Source organism: Polypterus senegalus, chromosome 14 (assembly GCF_016835505.1).
Source record: "Polypterus senegalus isolate Bchr_013 chromosome 14, ASM1683550v1, whole genome shotgun sequence".
In the NCBI taxonomy this organism is placed as follows: domain Eukaryota; kingdom Metazoa; phylum Chordata; class Cladistia; order Polypteriformes; family Polypteridae; genus Polypterus; species Polypterus senegalus.
Window position 1 is genome coordinate 133173132 of NC_053167.1, and position 24052 is coordinate 133197183.

Sequence of the window (24052 nt, forward strand, 5' to 3'; positions counted from 1 at the left end):
ATTCAAAAAGCAGCCACACAGCTTACAAACACATGTGTTATCCACAAATTTCAAAATATACAAAACAACTGATTTCAAACTATACAGACAGAAAGTTAAAATAAGGTGGTTTCCAAAATAGAGTATGCTGGCATGCTAATGTTGTCTCCTCACGTTTCATACAATTGTACCACTGTCATTAAAATGAAAGTGTTTAAGAAAAGGGCAACAGGTTATAGACTTTTGGTCAAGACGCACCAAAACAAAGAGAAAGTGGGAAACCAACACAGGAAGGGCTTGATACAGAATAACTCCACAATTGGGAAGTTGGATAAAACAAAAAAAGTACTAATGTCATAAAAAGAGTTTTTGTTTCATGAAAATATATTCCTAATATCACACATATCTGAGAAAACATTCTCCTAACGGTATACTTGCCTTTTTGATATTTCTTCACTGCGGTCATCATGGCTTTCTTCTCTTTCTGCCTCTTCTGCAGGACCTGTACTTGTACCTGAAATATTACACAATGTATTAAAAGCTGAATACCACAATCTTCGGCATTGCTATTTTTCCAAATATCATATCCTATCTTGCTCTACATTCTTGCAAATATCTACATACTAATAATCAACATTAACTTAAATATTATAAACAGTTTACAAGCTCAAATCAGCTAAATGTTTAACCCTTTTTTTCATATCCTTAACTGTCACTGCTGCTTTGCTTCCCTTGAACAGTTCATTTCAATGCTGCACGAGTAAAGCGGAGAGGCAATATGGTTTTGAATTGAAAGAGAATGTCTAGACAGTACTACCATCTAATTGGGCATCAGCTAAAAGCACTCTGAAATTGGATGAAGCAACATTTATAATGTTTTTTCAGTACAGTGATTCCTCGCTATATCACGTTTCGACTTTTGCGGCTTCACTCCATCGCGGACTTTAAATGTAAGTATATCTAAATATAGATCACGGATTTTTCTCTGGTTCACAGATTTCTGCGGACAATTGGTCTTTTAATTTATGGTAAATGCTTCCTCCGTTGGTTTGCCCAGTTGATTTCATACAAGGGATGCTATTGGCGGATGGCTGAGAAGCTACCCAATCAGAGCACGTATTATGTATTAAATAAAACTCCTCAATGATATTCCCGCGCGGTGCTTCGCATACTTAAAAGCTCTAACAGCACCTATTGATTTTTGATTGTTTGCTTTTCTCTCTCTCTCTGTGACATTCTCTGCTCCTGACAGAGGGGGTGTGAGCAGAGGGGTTGTTCGCACACTGGCTTAAAGGATACGGACGATCCTCTAAAAATGCTGAAAGACTACCTTCACATTGTTCCCTTTCTTGCGGCTGCTTTGTCGGGCGGTGCTTTGCATACTTAAAAGCACCTATTGATTTTTGATTGTTTGCTCTACTCTCTCTCTCTGACATTCTCCACTCCTGACGCGCACTCCTTTGAAGAGGAAGATATGTTTGCATTTTTTTAATTGTGAGACGGAACTGTCATCTCTGTCTTATCATGGAGCACAGTTTAAACTTTTGAAAAAAAGACAAATGTTTGTTTGCAGTGTTTTAAAGTCCCCGTCTCTACAACCTCCTGTGTTTCTGTGCAAATCTGTGACAATATAAAAACAACAACATATTGTTTTTACTTCGCGGACTTTCACCTTTGCGTTCCATAACCCCCCGCAATCGAGGAGAGATCACTGTACAGTAGTTTCTTCATTGTAGTTTTAATACTGAAACACAACTTCAACATTTGCCACATTTAAAATGACAACTGAAGTAAAAATTATAAAGATATTTCCTTCCTCCAATGCTAATTAGCCATCATCATGTGACTGCAACTCAGTCTGTACAGAAGAAAAGAGAATTTCAGACATTATGGCCTCTAGAATTTACAAAGATTGGTGTGACTAACTGCACAGTTACATTTATGAAGAGAGGGCACTGGTGCAAATCCATGTGCCCTCAATCCTATACCATGGGGAAGGCACCTCTGCAGTATCCAAAACAAATTACATGGGTAACCTGGCATACCACCATTGTAGGAAAATGGGCAAGCAAGTTGACGAGAAGCTTAAAATTTAAGTAAAAGGTCAAAATTCAGGTATACGATCTAGATTACCTAGATTTTCATATTTTATTGTATATCAACTGGTAAAATTATTGCACCATACCCCTATTTAGATTTGCTGAATTGAACTTTAAGGCTAATAAAGGAGAAAAATGTTGCTTTGCCCAAACAATCTCAGGGCTGATATGTTCATTTAAGATGTACAACTGCTCCCAAGTTCTCCAGTCACTTCACTTATGAAAAACGCTATATAATATACATAGAGACATGAAGATACACCAATATTAAGGTCAAAATGTAAGGTTAGGACCCAAACTGAAGAACACATACATCAATCAGCCCTATGAGGAATGTTGCACTGTGGTAGTCAAGCTAAATAAGGGATTATTAGTAAAAAGGTTAAGAAATGCTGCTTTAGAATACAACATGGAGCTTCTACATGGCATATGAACAGTTCCAGAATTTCCACAGTCATCATGAAGTAACTTAGAGATAGTATTGGTTATTTGGAACAGGGATAAAGGAAAAGAAAGCTGCAGTGTAAGGCTCAAGGAAATATACTTATCACTTGTAAATTGAAGCATTCATTATATTTGTAATTCATAAACAGTAACCATTCGCAAGTATGAGGAACCAATGAGGAAGAAGCGAAAAAGTGTGCTTTTTAATACAAATGCATGTCTTCCCAACAGATCATTTTGAATGCTTCATATCGTTGCTTTCTCTTAAACATGTATTAGTGATTTTCCCGACTTACCTTTTTGCCATACTTTCGAAGTTCTCTAAGCTTTTTGGCTTTCTCTGACCTCTCCATAGCTTGCTGCTTCTGTAACAACTTGGCCCGAACCTGAGGATGAAATGAAAACACAGATAAGAAAAGGATTACTGCAAACAAAGAAACACTGTCTTAGTCTGTAGCAGAAATTTATTACCAAATATTCTCCAATAGAAAAGTGTATACACATACTTTATTAATGAAAGCACACTTTGTAACATATTTCTGCAATATTACAATACTAAACAGTATATCTTTAACATCAGGAAGATGTTATAAGACGTTATTTACTTTGTGAGCTAAGAACACAAAATATACATGAATAGTTGTGCCATATATCTGAAATATTAAAATCTGTGCCTGAATTTAAATGTTCATTGTCTAAATATTTTTAATTATAATAGTAATTAGTCATTTTTACTCTATGAAAGATTTCCATAATATTTGTAATCACTGTCCTTGAAATAGTGTAAAATGATACACCACAAGCTTATGTTTCAAATGTGTTATTTTTAACATCTAAATCTTTCTTAAGTTCTTAAACTTCAGAGAATGGCTCTTGGAAAGCTTGTAGCAACAGTATACTGTACATGTAGAATCAAATATCAAAATACGCTAACACAGTAATCCCTCGCTATATCGCGCTTCAACTTTCGCGGCTTCACTCTATCGCGGATTTTAAATGTAAGCATATCTAAATATATATCACGGATTTTTTGCTGGTTCGCGGATTTCTGCGGACAATGTGTCTTTTAATTTATGGTACATGCTTCCTCAGTTTGTTTGCCCAGTTGATTTCATACAAGGGACGCTATTTGCAGATGGCTTAGAAGTTACCCAATCAGAGCACGTATTACATATTAACTAAAACTCCTCAATGATATAAGATATGCTTCCCGCGCGGTGCTTGATTGTTTGCTTTTCTATGTCTCTCTCACTCTCTCTGCCTGACGGAGGGGATGTGAGCAGAGGGGCTGTTTGCACAGAGGCTGTTTGCCTAGAGGATACGGACGCTCCTCTAAAAAATGCCGCTTTATCACGGTGCTTCGGCATACTTAAAAACCCAAAAGCAAGTATTGATTTTTTGATTGTTTGCTTTAATCTCGCGCTCTCTCTGTCTCTCTCTGACGTTCTCTGCGCCTGATGGAGGAGGTGTGAGCAGGGGGGCTGTTTGCACAGAGGCTGTTTGCTTAATAGCTACGGACGCTCCTCTAAAAAATGTCGCTTTATCGCGGTGCTTCGGCATACTTAAAAGCACAAAAGCACGTATTGATTTTTTGATTGTTTGCTTTTCTTAGCTAGCGCTCTTTCTCTCTCTGAAATTCTCTGCTCCTGATGCACGCACTCCTTTGAAGAGAAGATATATTTGCATTCTTTTAATTGTGAGAAAGAACTGTCATCTTTGTCTTGTCATGGAGCACAGTTTAAACTTTTGACTAAAGGGTGTTATTTCATGTCTAGAGGGCTCTAATAATGTTAACAGTGTGGGAGAGTTTATAAGGGCTTAAAATATACAAAAATAACCATACAAACATATGGTTTCTACTTCGCGGATTTTCATCTATCGCGGGGCGTTCTGGAACGCAACCCCCGTGATCGAGGATGGATTACTGTATTCGAGAAGAGCATAAAACAGCACTCCACATGCCTGTTTTACTAATCCCCATTTTTTCAAAGTTTTGTAAAAATTACTAATTTTGACCCTTTATATCCCAATACAGGGCGAAATCATTGGATTAGCTGATGTGGCACGTACAACTTCAAAACATTTTTACTTCAGATATACTCAGTCCAAAATGGCCTAAATATATGGTTTTTTGGGTCTTGAGGGGGCCAAAACTAGGGGAGAACCCCATAAAGAGGATTCAAACGGTATATCATATGTGTGGGTTTTCTCACACTGCTAAGGTAACTTCATAGTGTTCAAAATAATTCTTATGAACACAATTTGGGAATATAAAGGAAACCAAAGTAATACATCAAGTAATCTGTGGCTTTTACTGGAGAAAATTTAGAATGTAAGTGTGTACACAGAAAGAAAGTCAAAGTCTAGCTACACTAGATCAACTAGCTGCCCCTCATACCCTAACTCTATTTCATAGTGTTCCCATATTAACCAGCTTCTCAACCCTCTCCTTATTCAAGCCTTGCCAAAATATCAGCTTTTGTTGATACCAAAATTGTTGAAAGGCCAAAATTCCAGACAAATCTCATGTAACAGGTATCATAAAAAACTATAAACTTAACATCTATGCGAGGAAGTGTGTGGGTCTGTCTGTTTGGAAGTGCGAAGCTACAGCGTGAAGCTCAACGAAATCGACTCTGTCGCCAAAGTGAAACCTCAGAGAAAAGAGAAGCTTGCTTAGCCGCTAATACACAAGTGAGGCGAGCACATCGGCAAAACGAAACCACAGAGTAAAGAGAACCTCGCTTAACCGCAAATACACAACCAATGTTGAATGATAGAAGCGCCAGAATCCGTCGTTTATAGGAGCCCAGGCTTTTAACAGCACGGGTTTACACAGCTAGTACTTAATAATCTCACATAACCAACAATATTTAAGTGAAAAAAATCATTTTTCATCATTTTTATGGCAGAGATATAAAAAATACTTTGAACGTACTGATGTACAAAACCCTTTCTAATAGAGGCTGTAACTGATCAATCACATCCCAAAATAAGTGGAACATGTTTGAGGACACCTGGAGTATGTATTACCTTCTGCATGTGCTGGTCAGACTTGGCCATCTCAGCAAAATAATCTTCTGGTCTCTTGGTTGGTATCTTTAATTTGTGTAGCCGTGGCAAGGCTTCCAATATGGCAGCTTGTGCCTGGCGGTAACTGGAAAGTAACATAGGTGTTAAAAGTGTGCAAGCACTAACCTTAAATTAAAAACACTTGCAAATGAGAAAACACAAAAGATAGTATCAGAACTGAATATTATGGTCATAACACATTACACAACTTTTTAAGTGATTTTCAGTTGCAGATTTCATTTACATAATCACGTCAGAGGCAGTCACAGTGCACTCCCTCGACCACACGTTGTGTAATCTGACAACCCAGTGACTCAGTCCAATCAGTACTCAACTTGTCTGATTTTATCTTCGTCGTAGCAGTGGGTTTGTGTGCCTTTGAGTGTTACAACCAATGAGCACTAATTCAGAAATATAATGCATATAATGTAGCTATGAGAAATAAAGAAAATACTCTCTTCCAATTGTCAAGCCCAAAATTTGTATCATCTGTCTGATGTCTCATGTTTTATGTACAATGCCAGAATGGAAAAAAGGAAAGAAAAAAAAAAGACCAAGATTGTACTTGAACTTGTCATACCTATAAAGTCTTTGCATGGGCAGCAGGTCTGTCAGGCAACATGGTAAGGGCTGTCAGAATGCAACAAAGTGCTGATACTTAGGAAATGTGAAGGTGCGCTGGAAAATCATTACACAGTTGTGTAATCTGACAAATCCAGTCATTTAATAGGAGATGCTCAAAGAAAGAGATCAGCAACTGCAGTTGTCAAATTTGACATCCACTCAAACTCAATACCTCATCACATGACTTCTAGTTGAAGTAAATTATACGGAAAGGAGTCTGTATATCTCTCCTTAGTAAAGGAGTGCTTCTGCTCTTAATGGATAATTCTGGACATTAATGGGGCAAGCAGAATGCACCTAGAGCAGTGGTTCCCAACCTTAATTTGGCCATACCCCACGTAGGCCTCTCTAAAATCATGATGTCCCCCACTATAACATATACCTTATTCTTACCTATTCAAAAAAGTGAACTCTTACTCACGAGGAGGAAGTCCATAATGTCATTAATTTGGTCTAAACAAGCTTCCAAAGAACATGGAAACAAAAGAGGGAAAGAATACTTGAAGTACTGACAAAGAAATCAGTAAGAAATTGTGAATTCTACACACAACACCCCATAATGACAACGTGAAAAAAGTTTACTTGAGGTTTTTGCAGATTTATTAAAAATAAAAAATTTGAGAAAGCACATGTACTTAAGTATTCACAGCCCTTGCCATAAAGCTCCAAATTGAGCTCAGGTGCATCCCGTTTCCCCTGATCATCCTTGAGATGTTTCTGCAGCTTAATTGGAGTCCACCTGTGGTAAATTCAGTTGCATTGGACATGATTTGGAAAGGCACACACCTGTCTATAGCAGGTCCCACAGTTGACAGTACATGTCAGAGCACAAACCAAGCATGAAGTCAAAGGAATTGTCTGTAGACCTCCGAGACAGGATTGTCTCAAGGCACAAATCTGGGGAAGGTTACAGAAAAATGTCTGCTGCTTTGAAGGTCCCAATGAGCACAGTGGCCTCCATCATCCGGAAGTGGAAGAAGTTCGAAACCACCAGGACTCTTCCTAGAGCTGGCCGGCCATCTAAACTGAGCGATCGGAGAAGAAGAGCCTAAGTCAGGGAGGTGACCAAGAACCCGATGGTCACTCTGTCAGAGCTCCAGAGGTCCTCTGTGGAGAGATGAGAAACTTCCAGAAGGACAACCATCTCTGTAGCAATCCACCAATCAGGCCTGTATGGTAGAGTGGCCAGATGGAAGCCACTTCTTAGTAAAAGGCACATGGCAGCCTGCCTGGAGTTTGCAAAAAGGCACCTGAAGGACTCTCAGACCATCAGAAACAAAATTCTCTGGTCTGATGAGACAAAGATTGAACTCTCTGGTGTGAATGCCAGGCGTCACGTTTGGGGGGAAAACCAGGCACTGCTCATCACCCGGCCAATACCATCCCTACAGTGAAGCATGGTGGTGGCAGCATCATGTTGTGGGGATGTTTTTCAGCGGTAGAAACTGGGAGACTAGTCAGGGTAAAGGGAAAGATGACTGCAACAATGTACAGAGACATCCTGGATGAAAACCTGCTCCAGAGCGCTCTTGACCTCAGACTGAGGCGACGGTTCATCTTTCAGCAGGACAACGACCCTAAGCACACAGCCAAGATATCAAAGGAGTGGCTTCAGGACAACTCTGTGAATGTCCTTGAGTGACCCAGCCAGAGCCCAGACTTGAATCCAATTGAATATCTCTGGAGAGATCTTAAAATGGCTGTGCACCGACGCTTCCTATCCAACCTGATGGAGCTTGAGAGGTGCTGCAAAGAGGAATGGGCGAAACTGGCCAAGGATAGGTGTGCCAAGCTTGTGGCATCATATTCAAAAAGACTTGAGGCTGCAATTGCTGCCAAAGGTGCATCGACAAAGTATTGAGCAAAGGCTGTGAATACTCATGTACTGTACATGTGATTTCTCAGTTTTTTTATTTTTAATAAATTTGCAAAAACCTCAAGTAAACTTTTTTCACGTTGTCATTATGGGGTGTTGTGTGTAGAATTCTGAGGAAAAACAATGAATTTAATCCATTTTGGAATAAGGCTGTAACATAACAAAATGTGGAAAAAGTGATGTGCTGTGAATACTTTCCGGATGCACTGTATGTATATGTATATCTATGTATATATATAATATATATATATATATATATATATATACTGTATATATAAATAAAAAGTAATATGAATCTGCGGTGGGTTGGCACCCTGCCTGGGATTGGTTCCTGCCTTGTGCCCTGTGTTGGCTGGGACCTGTGTTCGGATTCAGCGGGTTGGAAAATGGATGGATGGAGTAATATGAATATACAGCAAATACAGTTTTGAAAGCATAATAAGAGACGTGATATTCATAAATATAAAACAACTTTAATGACAGCTTTTTCTGTAAAAATTTGATCATTTTATATTTTTGTTATACTGCAAAATTTTACAATCATTGTTATAATTCATATAATTTTAAATGGTAAAAATGATTTCCATGTAGGAAAAACCCAAGCCGGTTGTAAAATCATAAATTAAAGAGCTCTTCACCATCCCTTCTATGTGTATATAAATATATAAATGTCTCTGTAAAGAATAAAAATTATTTGCTTATTTTTTTCTATCATTTTTAACAGTGAATTTCTGTTTTTTCATTTCAGAAATTGTTTAACGTACCTAAATTCTCCAATTGCCCCCCCAGTGGGGTGTGCGTCCCACATTGGGAATCACCGACCTAGAGTGAAGGTTGTAATATCTGATTGTAAAAAAATCCAAAGTAAAAGGATTCTTATATTTCTGGGCAATTACTCCAGTAATGTTTTAATAATTAGTCATTTCAGGCTTAAGTCTAAAAATGAAATTGTTATATTAACATGTGCCATAACAAAACTACAAAGACTGCAATTTTAACATTTATTCATGAACATGCTTGGTTCTGTTTTACTATACATGCAACCACAAGTGTATTTTTTGCACAACCTTTCCAGCAAGAGCCATGTAAATTAGTTACTACATGGATGTTACAAGAGAAAAATTACTACAAGGAAAAAAAGGGGTGGGGTGGAAATATGCAGAAATTCATGAGCATGGCTCATAGAACCCCCCCCCCACCCAAAGACAAAAGCAAATTCATCCAATGTATAGCTCAGGAGGCTGGTCAGTTGTAACCACTGTACAGAGCTGGACTTTAGTGCCTTTGTGACACTAAATTGGGCAACAAGAAATTATTTCAATATTTATGATGGCGTCTTCAGCCTATCACATGATGCTTACCTTCACTATGAGGAACAGAATTCTTTTTAAATTATAAATCCTACTGCAATTGCAATTTGAACTTTTGGCCATATTAAGCATTTCTGCTATAAGAAATATGAAATGAGGTTACCAAGAGGTGGATGCTTGGGTAATTTATTTTGTATAAGACGTTGGTTTGAAATTAATTGCATATGTGATAACTACATATTGTGGCGGATGGCCGGGACGCCCCTTTGATACTGGATCCGGTCGAGCAGCCATGGGATGCACACTACATCCCCCAGAACATTTGGTGGCAGCCCCCCTGGGTTGCATCGGGGCCAAAACCTTGGAAGACCTGAGCTCATCCTGGTTGTGCTCCATGGCCACTGCCAGGGGGAGCTGCAAGGCTTTCTGAGCCCGAGTGGGCGGCAACACAGCCACACCTGGAAGTGCAGCCTAATCTAGGTTAATTGCCACCTGGAGCACTTCTGGATGAACTATAAAGAGAGCCTGCAGCCACTAGTCAGGGCGCCAGAATCGGGAGGAGGATGACAAAGCTGCCTGTGAGGAGTAGTGGAGGAAGAAACGTGTGGTTTGGGACTGTGTTAGGGCTGAGGGACACGGCGAGGACGTGGACCTCAGCTGAAGAAACCTTTTCATTTATTTCTACACGTGCCTCCATTGTTAGTTCATGTCAGGTTGACGCCTATATAGTGCCTTTGTCACAATAGTTTTTCTCTGTGTTGTTAAATACACAAAATTTGGTCACATCAACCTCATCTTAAAACGTTTCATTTCATATTGAAGTGCTATTTTTGGTGTGAGGAACAAAGCATTCAATAAGACGGCTTACTATATATACCACTGACTTCTTGGTAACTAGTTTTACACAGCTCTTTTATATGTTTATTATATTTAATAATGAAAGAATACACCATTTATTAAATAATAACCCATTTTTCATTTGGAACTGACACAAGCAATACTCAGAATTCAAGTGTACTGGATTCACAGAGGACATAAAAATTAAAAAAAGAGAGAAACTACAAAATGAAACAACATGACAGCATCTATGAGTGTCCACAAACTGTTGCCCTAAAATGTGCAAGAAAATTTCCTACTATTTAGGGATTTTTTACATTAAAATACTCTTAAGATAATAAGATCAGATAAAAAGATAAGTTAGCTTATAAAAGCCTAATATTACGATAATGAAATGCTACAACTTGACAGGTTAGAATGTGAACAAAATTTAGCAATATTTGTTAGATTCGTAAAATAATAAGATCAGATAATAAAGTTATTATAGTCTAATATTTATGATAATGAAATACTCTAACTTGAAATGTTAATAGGTGAACAACAAGAAAATAAGATTTCTTAAGTAAATATGTTTCTATTGTGAGCAGAGCTTTCCTTAACTAGAGTCAAGTTACAAAATGACCGCAAGCCAAAATATTGAGGTATGTTCAAGGGCATAGTAAATCGTTCTGGAAGTTAAACTATTTTTTTTTCTTATTTACTTGAAAAGGTCAGTTACCACATTATTGATTATTAAATATTTTTTCAACAATGACTCGTATTAAAAACAACAGAGATAACAAAAAGTAATGATATGTTTTAATAGACTACAAAATATGCTTGTTTTTTAATACTATGGAACTCAAATATACTTATGGTAGCTGAAAAATATCTTTCAGAGACATTAGACTCAAACCTAAGTGATGCAAAAAAATTGCAACGACCAATGTTCTGTTGTTAGTTGTGGAGGTTCTATGGCTAACTGTAGTCCAAAAGTTTTAACATTTTTAAATGAAATTCGAGTGGTAAAAATCTATGCTGAAGCCTAATGCCAAAATTGTTGGCTGCATCTGACCAGGATAGACAGCAGATGATTGTGGTACTCTGCAGCCGATACAGCAGTGACGAGGTTTTTAACAAAAATTGTGAGTACATGAATATTCATTAAATCCATGTGTCACCAAGCTACATTTCTTCTTCTTCTTCAACACATTCCTACGTTGTGTATGTTTTTAGAAAGGTAAGTTAACTGGTTTGCCAAAGGTCCATGCAAGGACAAAAACAAATCGGGCTTAAGTTGCTGCCATGTGTGTGCCTCTGTAGGAGTTTTGCCATTTCGCTGTCAGAGGAGTAATAGAGTCAAATACATACAATATAAACATTAAAGTAACCTCTCTACAAGTAGATCTCATTCGTAAATTGCAGATTGTTTCTACATTGTAAGACAAGCGAGTCTGAACACCTGCCAGTGTTTTTCAATGGTTTTTGAATTTTTTAAATTTGTACAGTGCAATCCATTTTAGACACCTCAACAAAAACTGTTTCTTTCCTAAGAAACTTCTTTGAAGATCAAAATGTGTCAATCTAAATAAAAATCAGCCCACCGGGAGGACAGTTGTTTCAAATGGACAGACATGATAGCTACAGTAATTCTTATCACATTATATGAAAATTATGTGTGGGGAAAAAAAACAAACCTATTTGAACTGTCACTTTATTATACCTGTACTTTATATTAAATAAATTAATAAATTCATTTTGGCACAAGACAATACAAGTTTAAGACACATGAATCACTAAAGCAGGCAAGTTATAAAAACATGAAAAACAACAACATATAACACTTCCTTGACTACTTGAGAAGAAACTACATCCTGATGCTTCCTAAACACAAGCATGTGCTTTATCACCAAATATGTTGCTGCACTAGAATCAGAATATTAATTACAAATGGCTTTGCAAACAATAGCATGCATTTTCTAGAATCTAATCTGTAAATATATTTAAGACAATAAAACTAGAGGATGACGTCTGGACTCACAAACACATTTCCCTCTGGAAGTCATCTTCTGCATTGACCTCACTGTTGTCATCCACATTATTTTTGCTGTCGATAGTGGCCATGATGTCAGGGCCCAGCCCTTTGGTAATATCCAGCCTCTCCTCCCAGTTAATGTCCTTCTTAAAATCTGCCAAGCAGTTCTTTAGACCTTCCTAGAATAAACAAAAGCAAAAAACACACTTAGAATTATGCTTAAGAGTGGCCATCCTGGAGTATTAAATAACAAAAAAGTGATAGTTATCATGCCTATTAAACAGATGAGAAATACTGGTTTTGAAGTGAGAGCACCAATTGGTAAGAAAATGGTGCAACATGAACTAGCTATGTTGATTTAACATAATGCGGACTATTCACTTTAATAAATTAGATAAAAAAATGTCAGCATGAAATTGTACTTTAATTGTCAAATTCCAACAATACACACTTGAAATGTTAAGTTTGCTTTTAATTTCCATGAAAAAAATTTGAGTTTGTATTTAATTGCTTTTTGTTTAACCGTGAATTTCTCCTGACTCTGTTTCTTCAGTTTTTATGACTGTATGTTTTGTTCTCTTTATCAATTACAAAGTGACATAACCAGTGATACAAGCAAATTGTCAAAAAAGAATAAAAATCAGAAGAGGACATGTAATTTGGCATTTCAGAAATTATGTTATGAATAACATAAAAGAGCCACAAGTTTTCTAACATGGTCCAGTCAATTAGAAGTTTAATTGTAGCTAAAACATTACACCTCAAGCATTACAAACGTCTGAAGAAAAAACAACTTTATAAATATAATAAATTATATTTTAATAACAAAAAAGCTGCAGTGCAATTAATGATTAAAAATTATTAAACCTATAAGTACATGTATATTTACATTTAAGCAGTGTTTAATGACCAATATTAATACATTGATTGTGTGAGAAAAAAAAAATATATATATATCTGTCTCTCTATATAATTTTTCACTCTTTGTTATATTGCAGCCATTTGCTAAAATCATTTAATTTTTTCCCTCATTAATTTACACACAGCACCCAAAATTGACAGACAAAAAAAAAAAGAATTTTTGAAATTGTTGCAGATTTATTAAAAAAGAAAAACTGAAATATCACCTGGTCCTAAGTATTCAGACCCTTTGCTCAGTATTTAGTAGAAGCCCCCTTTTGAGCTCATACAGCCATGAGTCTTCTTGGGAAAGATGCAACAAGTTTTTCACACCTGGATTTGGGGATCCTCTGCCATTCCTCCTTGCAGATCCTCTCCAGTTCTGTCAGGCTGGATGGTAAACGTTGGTGGACAGCCATTTTTAGGTCTCTCCAGAGATGCAATTGGCTCTGGCTGGGCCATTCAAGAACAGTCACAGAGTTGTTGTGAAGCCACTCCTTCGTTAATTTAGCTGTGTGCTTAGGGTTATTGTCTTGTTGGAGTCAGTCTGAGGTCCTTAGCTCTCTGGAGAAGGTTTTTGTCCAGGATATCCTTGTACTTGGCCGCATTCATCTTTCCCTCGATTACAACCAGTCGTCCTGCCCCTGCAGCTGAAAAACACCCCCACAGCATGATGTTGCCACCGCCATGCTTCACTGTGGGGACTGTATTGGACAAGTGATGAGTAGTGCCTGGTTGTCTCCACACATACCGCTTAGAATTAAGGCCAAAAAGTTCTATCTTGGTCTCGTCAGACCAGAGAATCTTATTTCTCACCATCTCAGAGTCCTTCAGCAAACTCCATGCAGGCTGTCATGTGTCTTGCACTGAGGAGAGGCTTCCGACAGGCCACTCTGCCGTAAGGCCCTGACTGGTGGAGGGCTGCAGTGATGGTTGACTTTCTACAACTTTTTCCCATCTCCTGACTGCATCTCTGGAGCTCAGCTAAAGTGATCTTTGGGTTCTTCTTTACCTCTCTCACCAAGGCTCTTCTCCCCCGGTAGCTCAGCTTGGCCAGACGGCCAGCTCTAGGAAGGGTTCTGGTCATCCCAAATGTCTTCCATTTAAAGATTATGGAGGCCACTGTGCTCTTGGGAACCTGAGGTGCAGCAGAAATTTTTTTGCAACCTTGGCCAGATCTGTGCCTTGCCACAATTCTGTCTCTGAGCTCTTCAGGCAGTTCCTTTGACCTCATGATTCTCATTTGCTCCGACGTGCATTGTGAGCTGTAAGGTCTTATACAGACAGGTGTGTGATTATACTGATTGGACTTGATTAGGAAAGCCAAACACAGCTGGACTCAAATAAAGGAGATCTCAAGGATGATCAGAAGAAATGGAAAGCACCGGAGTTAAATATAGGAGTGTCACAGCAAAGGGTCTGAATACTTAGGACCAGGTGATATTTCAGTTTTTCTTTTTTAATAAATCTGCAACAATTTCAAAAATTATTTTTTTTGTCTGTCAATATGGGGTGCTGTGTGTACATTAATGGGGGAAAAAATTAATTTAAATTATTTTAGCAAATGGCTGCAATATAACAAAAAAAAATGAAGGGGGTCTGAATACTTTCCGTACCCACTATATATATATATATATATATATATATATATATATATATATATATATATATATATATATAGCCAATCAAGTAACATAAAATTGGAATTGGTCTTAAAAAAAAAAAAAACCTGACCAAAGCATCACTAATATTTATTTATAAATAGTGCAGTTTATAGTGAACATACCTAGGGGTATACAATTTTGTTCCCTTTAGGTTCAAAATCTTCCACATTAAAGTTTTAGTCTTTACTTTATCCCTAATGTTTGTTCACAAACATTACCACCATGTGAAAAAATATGGAACTAGTCTGCCAAAATAATTCAGATGAGGAATGTTCAATTCAGGACCAGAAGGCCACATTGGCTTAAGGTTTGCACTGTGACCCATTTAAATAAAAAATGGTAATAAAACTTGGCTCATTATTTTGATTAAATCCAACAATTAGAGTATTTAAAAAAATAAATAAATAAAAAATAACCTCTAGGGAATTGCAGACGCAGACTGTTACTTAAATTGTCAACAGACAGCGCAAAACCCACTTTTAATTAAGAGTTTGACTGCAGTAAAAACTGTAGCCACCAGATTCCACAAGGACAGGAGCTGAATACTCTTCATCTACCGATTAACTTTGCCCCAGGAAAAGCAAAACACATCACATGCAGAAATATTGTTTTTTAATTATTATGAATAAAAGTCAAATAAATAAATATCAATTTTAAAGTCAAATAAATATCAATCTTAAAATACTTAAAAAAAGATCTTAACTCACCACATTATTGACACCTTTCTCCTTCTTGTCAATTAAAATGTTTAAGCCAGGTTTCAGCAATCCTTTACTGAAGGCTTCCTGAAGCTAAAAAGAGAAAATTACACAGTTACTCTTAAAACAAAACACAGTACTAGTAGAACATTTAAGAATGTACATTTCTACTAAGCAGGAACCAACTAAGAGGTTGATTACCAGAGAAAAGCTGCAATGGGAGAAACACAGGAGTGGTAATTTCCAGAATGGATAACATTGAATACTTTAGAAAAAAAACAAAAAACAAATAAACAGAAATAAGCTGCAAGTTGTTTTTTCTTTAATTTCATTTGTGTTTACTAGCAGATATTTTCCACTAAGCCTTAGTGTGCCTCGACAGGAGCTGTGGTATTGTATGAGGAAGTCGGGAGTGGCAGAGAAGTACATAAGAGTTGTACAGGATATGTAAAGTGTGACCGTGGTGAGGTCTGCGGTAGGAGTGACGGAGGTGGGATTACATCAGGGATCGGCTCCGAGTCCTATCTTATTTGCAACAGTGATGGACAGGCTGACAGACGAGATTAGAGAGGCGTCCCCGTGGACTATGTTGTTTCCGGATGACATTATGATCTGTAGCGAGAGTAGGGAGCAGGTTGAGGAGACCCTAGAGAGGTGAGGAATGAAGGTCAGTAGGACCACCAAGACGGAATACATGTATGTGAATGAGGAGGAGGTCAAAGATCACAGATTATATCAGGGATCGGCTCTGAGCCCTTTCTTATTTGGAATGGTGATGGACAGGTTGACAGGCGAGATTAGACAGGAGTCCCCATGGACTATGATGTTTGCTGATGACATTGTGATCTGTATTATCAGTGTAACCCATTTCATTTGTAGGCATTCACTTCAGTATTGATGTTATTAATTACACATCACACCTGTCATCTCCACTTCCATTTAGGACCACCATACATTCACATCTACATATAGCTAGTTATTGCTTTACAATTAATCATATAATAATTGCAATTGCATTTATGGGTGCTATAAAATACTAATCTCAAAAAGTGGCAATTACTGCATTCAATGTAGCACTCCAACTGTCAGAAACTGATCAAAACAGCAACAGATACATTTCATTGTGCACCGGGGAATCACAAACACCTGACACTTTAAGTGCCAAAATGGTGTAACATTACTTTAAAAATTACTGTTTAAGAATTTCATATTAACAATTTAAGTAGTTTGTGCTCAGTTGAGGTTCTACTTCACTGTATGTATACAGAGTACAATATACACAGTCGGCAACACAAAATATACATTTTATTGTAGTATTATAATTGCCATTAATATAATCAAGGGTGATAATCATCAATTATGAATTGTGTGGTAATTATTCACCACTGTAACATGCATCTGACAAACTGAAGGTCACTCGCTCTGAATGCCCTCTTGGCTTAGAGGCTTAAATAGCCTTCCAAACGTGTCAGATAAGCTTCTTTAGTCTTCCACTTAAAATCGAGACTGAAATCTCACATCTCTTATACACAACTTATAAAGCATTGCTTCCCATATTGTTGCTCTTTGGGATGTTTTGTCATATGAAATTATGTCCATTCTGTGTGCATGGCTGGATCTGCCATATATTGCAACTCTACACATACATGAACATAACTGAGTAATGTCTGTCAACTTGTGAGCGTGGAAGAATCATTTTAGGGTAACGTGGCATTTATCTTAAATAAATAGCATAAAGGCTTAATAAATGTCAGAAACCTGTTCATACACACCAGGAAACCAGATAAAGGTTAAGTGAACAACAAAATGTACACTGAAATATAAGAATTGGTTTAGGAAAATATTGAGATGGTCAAGTAAATAATGTACCAGAAGAAAGGTTGATGTAACATACAAAATGTACTGAAGGATGACTAAGAAGTCAGAAGATGTCCTATAAATGAGAATGGACAATTGTTACATGCACAGAAATTTCAAGTGTGGTGGTGCAACTTAAAAGGTATAAGAACCAGAATATAACAGACTTTTATTTTATATAAATCATTTGGGTGTAAACCAATCAGAGTAAATGCATGCATTGATTGACACTGTATGTAAAGTCAGCAGTTTATAAAATGAACCTCTATTCTTGGTTTTCCCTGACCACTCTCACCAGGCTGTAACCGAGTGCTTTTGAAGAACGCTCTCTCCAAGGCAGTTTGCCGAGAAGTAATTAAAAGATACAATTAACACCTTTTCTCCGGTCCGATTACTGAATTGTCCAGTTAGTGGACGTTTCTTTGTTTAATACGATGTTTAATTTCTACTACAGGAGTCTGTGGACCTGGGAGCGTAAGAAAGAATCACTCAGCCCGTATGAAACTTTATAAGCATTGTTGAAAGCCTAAGCAATTACAACAAAATCTCACCAATGCATTGATCTCCACAGATAAAAATTTTGGAATTTTTGGCAAACATTTGTGCCAAACATGACTCATTTTCTTTCAATATTGCAATATTTATTTCAATATTGCTCTGTAATATGATGCTGTAAAAACTACAGCTTTATAGTGGGAAAACCATTAGCTGAACATGTGAAATGTTTAGGGATGTTCGCTTATAATGTAAAAAGCCTCAAATGCATCAGCATTAAGAACAGCACACAGTTTGGACGTGCGATTAGGCACAATACAAGAGGTAAAACGGGATGTGGACAATTTTTGATCCTCACACCCATCCAAAAATAACCACGAGTGAGCTCTACACTAACATATTAAAAGGAATAGCTAGCTGCAAATGATAAAACACAAATATAATAAATAAATAATAACATTTTCTGATCCATGCAATAAGTATTACTACTATCAGATTGACAGAGCGGTTTGTTTCACAATCGCGTGCACACACTCACTTACCTCGCCGTCTGATAGATCCGAGTTCTCATTTTCAGATTCTGATTGGGATAACGACTCCTCATCAAAAGTATTCATGATTTACTATGCAGTATCCTAATATAAGAAGAGCACGCTCACTTTCGTCGCCTCACGTGTAACACCATAGCTTCCGGGACTTAACGGAAATACGTCACGGGAATAGCACGCAACTTGATGTTCTAACTGCTCTGTGTGCTCGAGAAACAATCGTTCCGGTAGGCCTATAGCAAACTTGTGTTTCTGTCTCTGCTAATAGTACATTTTGACCTCTTTCTTCGTGAAGAATACAAAAAAAATCACACATATTAACAAAGGATTTTTCATACATCTGGGAAAGAAAAACATGCGACTTTAAAAGCTAAATTATTTTCATAAATACAAAATATGTTTGTGCTACGAATGGGATGCTGAAATTGGTAATTTCCTTCATAAATAACATTTTTATATATTAGCATTCTTTAAAGGATAATTCAGTGTGTAGGTGCAAGGTAGACGTGTTTTAATCCAGCTGAAAATTGTCCTCAAACTGCCTTCCTTCCAACAAGAAGACCTATCATATTCAATGCCACCTGTAGCCAAACTAGCCTAAGTGGAATCTTCTTGGGAGCCAAAAATCCGAATCTGCTAAATTAGTGTTTCTTATAGCAGCTTTAAATAGAACAATAAATATATAAGTAAAGCCGCCACCCCCGCTGTCTTCCACTGAGAGTCACGCATGCACAGCATGCCATGCTGACAGTTAATTCCATGCCACTAATCTTTTCACGTTATCTCTTTGATAGTGCAGTGTACCCTGGAACAAAGAAAAATTGGGAACTACCAACCAGCGAGGAGACATTCCTTTCTTCAGGATACAGGTATTCTTCCTATAGAAAGGCAGTGTCCCCGAAAACGCCCGATGAAATTATATTTCTCTGACCGTGTAAAGTGGAGGTACTCCAGGAAAACTTGCCGCACAAGTGACACTTTCCGACAAGGGAAATGGATGGAGAATTCCCGATTACCATTCACAACTGTGGATCAGTTCATTTATTTGTGGTGTGAGGTGCTAACATCAGTGATGTGGTGCAAAAACCAATTACACATGTCGAAGGGAATAATAGTTGACTGGAACAACTATATGCAGTGTCACACATGTGCGCATAGGAGGCAGTCAATAAATTCAAAGGTGAGTGAAATATTGTGAGACGAGGGGTTGATATGCGGTAATGTTGCCACTCTTTTTCTTTCCATCAGAAAAAAAGAAGAAAAAAAATATATAATTCTGGATTCCAAAGATAGCCGCCAAAAACGTCACATCTGGCACCACCAGATGATGTCACTTCCGGCTCTTTCATATGACACTACTTCCAGCTCCTTCTGATGACATCGCTACCATTACCACATCACTTCTGCTCCGCCTTTGATGACGTTGCATGCGTCCCACAGCTTCGACGTCATCTCCTGCCAACTCACTTCCCATCTGCATTTTGTTCTTCTGTATAAAAACACCATTTTGTATTATAACGATGTCAAATCACGATATGTTTCTTGATCACTGCAAGAAGTCTTTGTGTCTTTTCTTTGTTCTATGGACATTATATTGGGACAGTCCCCAAACCTTTTTCCTTGTGGAAGCCTTTTATTTTTGTAAGAAAACCCTATTATAGCAGGCAGTTTGCATGTGGGACATCAGTCGTCGCGAGAGGACACAAATTAGAGGTGAGGGACTGTGTCAAAAATCAACGAAAGCTTGTCCAACACGTCGGGTAAGGAGGGAGGACCCACTGATTTGCGTCATGATAATAGAAACTTACCTGTAACTTTTAACGTTGACTGACATTAGTAGCATTTAACAACGTGTGGAGGTCTTTACAGCAGTAATAAATAATCCACAGCCATGTGTCAGCTAGATACTACATTGGATAATATGTTAAACACTATCTATCTATCTATCTATCTATCTATCTATCTATCTATCTATCTATCTATCTATCTATCTATCTATCTATCTATCTATCTATTGTGGCAGACGCCCCTTCGGTATATGTTCAGGGGGAGCAGCCACTGACTTTGCAATACCTCCCCCTGGATGCTAGATGGCAAACCCCTGGGTTGAAGCGGTGCCTTGATTACCCACAGAGCTCTATGGGAATTGGAGTTGGGTGCAGCCCTGTTGGGTCTCACTGGTGCCGCCAGGGGGTGCTACAGCTGGGACTCCTGAGCCCGTATGGGCAGTGTTTTTGCCACATCTGGAAGTGCAGCTGAAACTCGGCAATCAAGCAGCTGGATCACTTCCGGATGGACTATAAAAGGGGCCAGCAGCCACCACTCTAGGAGCCTGAGTTGGGAGGAGGAGGACTATGCTTGCCTGAAGGAGAGGTGCAAAGGAGAGTGTGTTGTGGTGACTTTCTTTTGGGTGTTTTGGTGCTTTGGGGCTGTGTTGTGCCTGTGGGACACGGGGAAGACGCTCCCCACAGGTGAAGAAAAATAAAAGCTTCATTTACTTTTATATGTGCCTCCGGTGTGAGTCTGTGTCGGGTCAGGCGCCAATATTTTGTTACACTGGAATCCTCGATGGGACTCTCTGCTTGTTCCAAGGCTGGGACCCATTAAAATAATTTGTGTAATGACCAGGCACAGCAGCGCGAGGCATGCACCCAGCACAGCAGCACACAGAGTGCGGCCCCAAGACAGCACACCGAAGTGCGCAATATGGTGGCAGGGAGCCGCAGGAGGACCAGCAGGAAGCTTCTAAATATGTTGTGCTGATAGGGAAGAGAAAGTCCGGGTGGACTCAAAGGTCCACCGACAGATGCCGCCACGCTGCCCAGCACCACAGGATGCAGCAGGAGGATGGTGATGGGCTTGCCCGTAGCATGTAATCAAATGTCAAGAAGTGAAAAAATGTTACAGGAATCCACCCATTCATCTATTCATTTTCCAAAAATGCATAGCAGGTTTGTGAGGCACCTGGGGCCTGTCTGAGCAAGCAATTCATGTAAGGCAGGATCAATCTCTTAGTATGGTGCGAGTCCATTGCAAGACAAACACACACACACACACACAAACACAGACACGCACACACCTTAACCACATAACCTTTGTTTGGACAGTTGGAGGAAAATTAAGCTTTGGGGTGGATGTGCAAACTCCATGTAGGGAACACCCAGAACAAAATCCAGAGACTCCTTCACTGAGAGACAGCAGCACTACCACTGCATCCCCCAATAATAATAATAATAACAATGATGATAACAATATTCCATGTATCAATCGATCTATTCATACTTCTAACTCACTTATCCAGGGCAGAGTCATGGGGTAGCTGGAGCCTATGCTAACAGTGATGAGGCACAAGGCTGGAACAACACCTCGATGTTAATGTTTTAATGGATGAATATAATAATAACAATAATTTCATCTTCTTAACCATTGAGAAGGACGGCTGGGATTATTACCTGGCTGGGACTCCTCCTTAATGGAAGTACGGGGAGATGGCTTATGAAGAGTGTTATCCCCCCCCAGCTGCTATTTGGTAGTTCTCCTGGGTTGCAATGGTTCCTTGGATTACCACAGGACTGTATGGGAATGTGTATTTGTCAGCTCAACCCTGCTGGGTTCTGAGGGTGCCACCAGGGGATGCTGCAGGGACTGCTGAGCCCTTTTACACAGTGCTCCTGCCTTACCTGGAAGTATTCCTGGGCCACAATTATGTGACACTGGAAATTCTCCCATGATATTGAATATAAGGAACAGCCGCATCTCATTCAGGGAGCCAGAGTCGAGAGGGAGAGATCACTGCTTGCCTGAGGAGGAGTGAAGGTGAAAAGAGAAGACTGAGAGAAAAGAGACAACGTTCTGTGTGCTGTTTTATAGATTGTGCTGGTGCTTTAGACTGTACTGTGCAGGTGGGAGTGAAAGGGAAGCATTTTCCACATCTAAATAAACGTGTGTTGTCCTGGACTTGTACCTGGTGTTCGTTGTGTCAGGTGTCTGGAGAGCTGGTGTGCCTCCTGGTGGTCACACCATCTCATTCAGTACAGGGTCATGGGGTGGAGGAGTTTATCCCAGCAAGCATAGGACACAAGGCTCCAGTCCACTGCAGAATGAACACACATACACAGGTTAATTTCGTAATGCTAATTCGCCTACAAACCCAATTCCAAAAAAGTTGGAACATTATGTAAAATGCTAATAATAACAAAAAAGAGTGATTTGTAAATTCTTTTTGCCCTGTATTATATTGAAAACACTCCAGAAACACATTGTTTTATATTTTACCTTGTAAATTTAAGATTTTTTTTAAATATGCACTGACATACCAACCACCATGACAGATGCTGGCTTTTAAACCAGATGCTAATAACAGCTTGAATGATCCTTTTCCTCTTTGGCCCAGGGAACACAACAGCTGTTTTTCCAAAAGATATTTGAAATGTTGAGACCACAAAACACGACTTCACTGTGCTACTGTCCATCTCAGATGAGACTGGGCCCAGAGAGGTTGGCCGCACTTCTGGACAGTGTTGATATATGGCTTCTACTTGACATAGTAAAGCCTTAACTTGCATCTATTCCCAAGTCCATGTCATGATATACATTACAAATACATTATGGTTTTAAAGACAGTGGTGTTTGAGAGATCAGTGATTACACACAATCACAAGTATTTTTTTTTTTGTCCTTTATGCACCAAGATTTGAATGGATTCCTTAAATCTTTTTATTATACTGTGCACTGTAGAGGGTGAAATGCCCAAAACTCTACTGATTTGTCTTTGGGGAACGTTGCTCTCAATATGCTGGATTACTAGCTGATACATCTGTTAGCAAATTGGTGACACTTGTCACATCCTTAATCTTGAAGGACTTTTGCAGTGGAATGTGATGGCCTCAGCTGTTACACATCACCTTACTAGTTCAACTTGCCACATCATTACTAGTCCTAAACTATCCATATCATAACGTTTTTGGAATATGTTGCAGGCATCAATTTCAGAATGAACTTATATTTAAAAAAAAAATTAGTTGATCGTAAGAAATATTAAATATCGTTGTTATACTGCTTTTGTTTGAATACAAGTAAAAGGAAATTTACAGTTCACTCCCTTGTTTTTTTTATTAGCATTTTACATACTGTCCCCAAATTTGTGGAATTGGGGGTTGTAATTTCAATGAGGTTAAAGTTTAATAAGTTTAGTACAGATAGGTATAGACAGTGGAGTAGCACAGGGCTGTCATTCCTACCTCACAGTGCCAGATTCTACATGGAGTCAGCAAGATTATCCTGTGTTTTATCAGCGATTGATTAATCCTTTTATTAACATATCCTAAGCAAGAGCGACTCATTGCGCATTGATAATATACATAATTGATTTGTGGCTCTTCAATCTGTTCTGTTGCACATTCTCTCACTCTGATTGTGAGGTTTTTTTTTTGATTATGCATGCACAACATACACCACAGAAAGGATGGCTTGGTGTTTTCATTAATACAATGCAATGTAATCAGTTCAGTTATGATTTAATGTTATGTGTACAAAGTGCAATTAACCTCTTACGTGCTATTTTCACTGAACTACATTTGCAGAGCATCTCCTTTCATAGGCTTTGTAAAATATCAACATGGAAAATAAAGGGCTG

General features: G+C 38.4%; 1 protein-coding gene across 1 annotated transcript in view; it reads right to left on the minus strand.

The window, feature by feature from the left end:
* ebna1bp2 (EBNA1 binding protein 2) overlaps positions 1-18579 on the minus strand; it is a 33813-nt gene extending 15234 nt beyond the window's left edge. The window contains exons 1-6 of the mRNA XM_039735248.1: positions 18412-18579; positions 15527-15610; positions 12262-12434; positions 5556-5679; positions 2819-2908; positions 418-493 (exon numbers count right to left, since the gene is read on the minus strand). Of these exons, the coding sequence (XP_039591182.1) occupies positions 418-493; positions 2819-2908; positions 5556-5679; positions 12262-12434; positions 15527-15610; positions 18412-18486 (622 nt within the window). The 5' untranslated portion in view covers positions 18487-18579. The remainder of the gene's footprint in view (positions 1-417; positions 494-2818; positions 2909-5555; positions 5680-12261; positions 12435-15526; positions 15611-18411) is intronic.
* Between the last annotated feature and the right edge of the window lie 5473 nt (positions 18580-24052).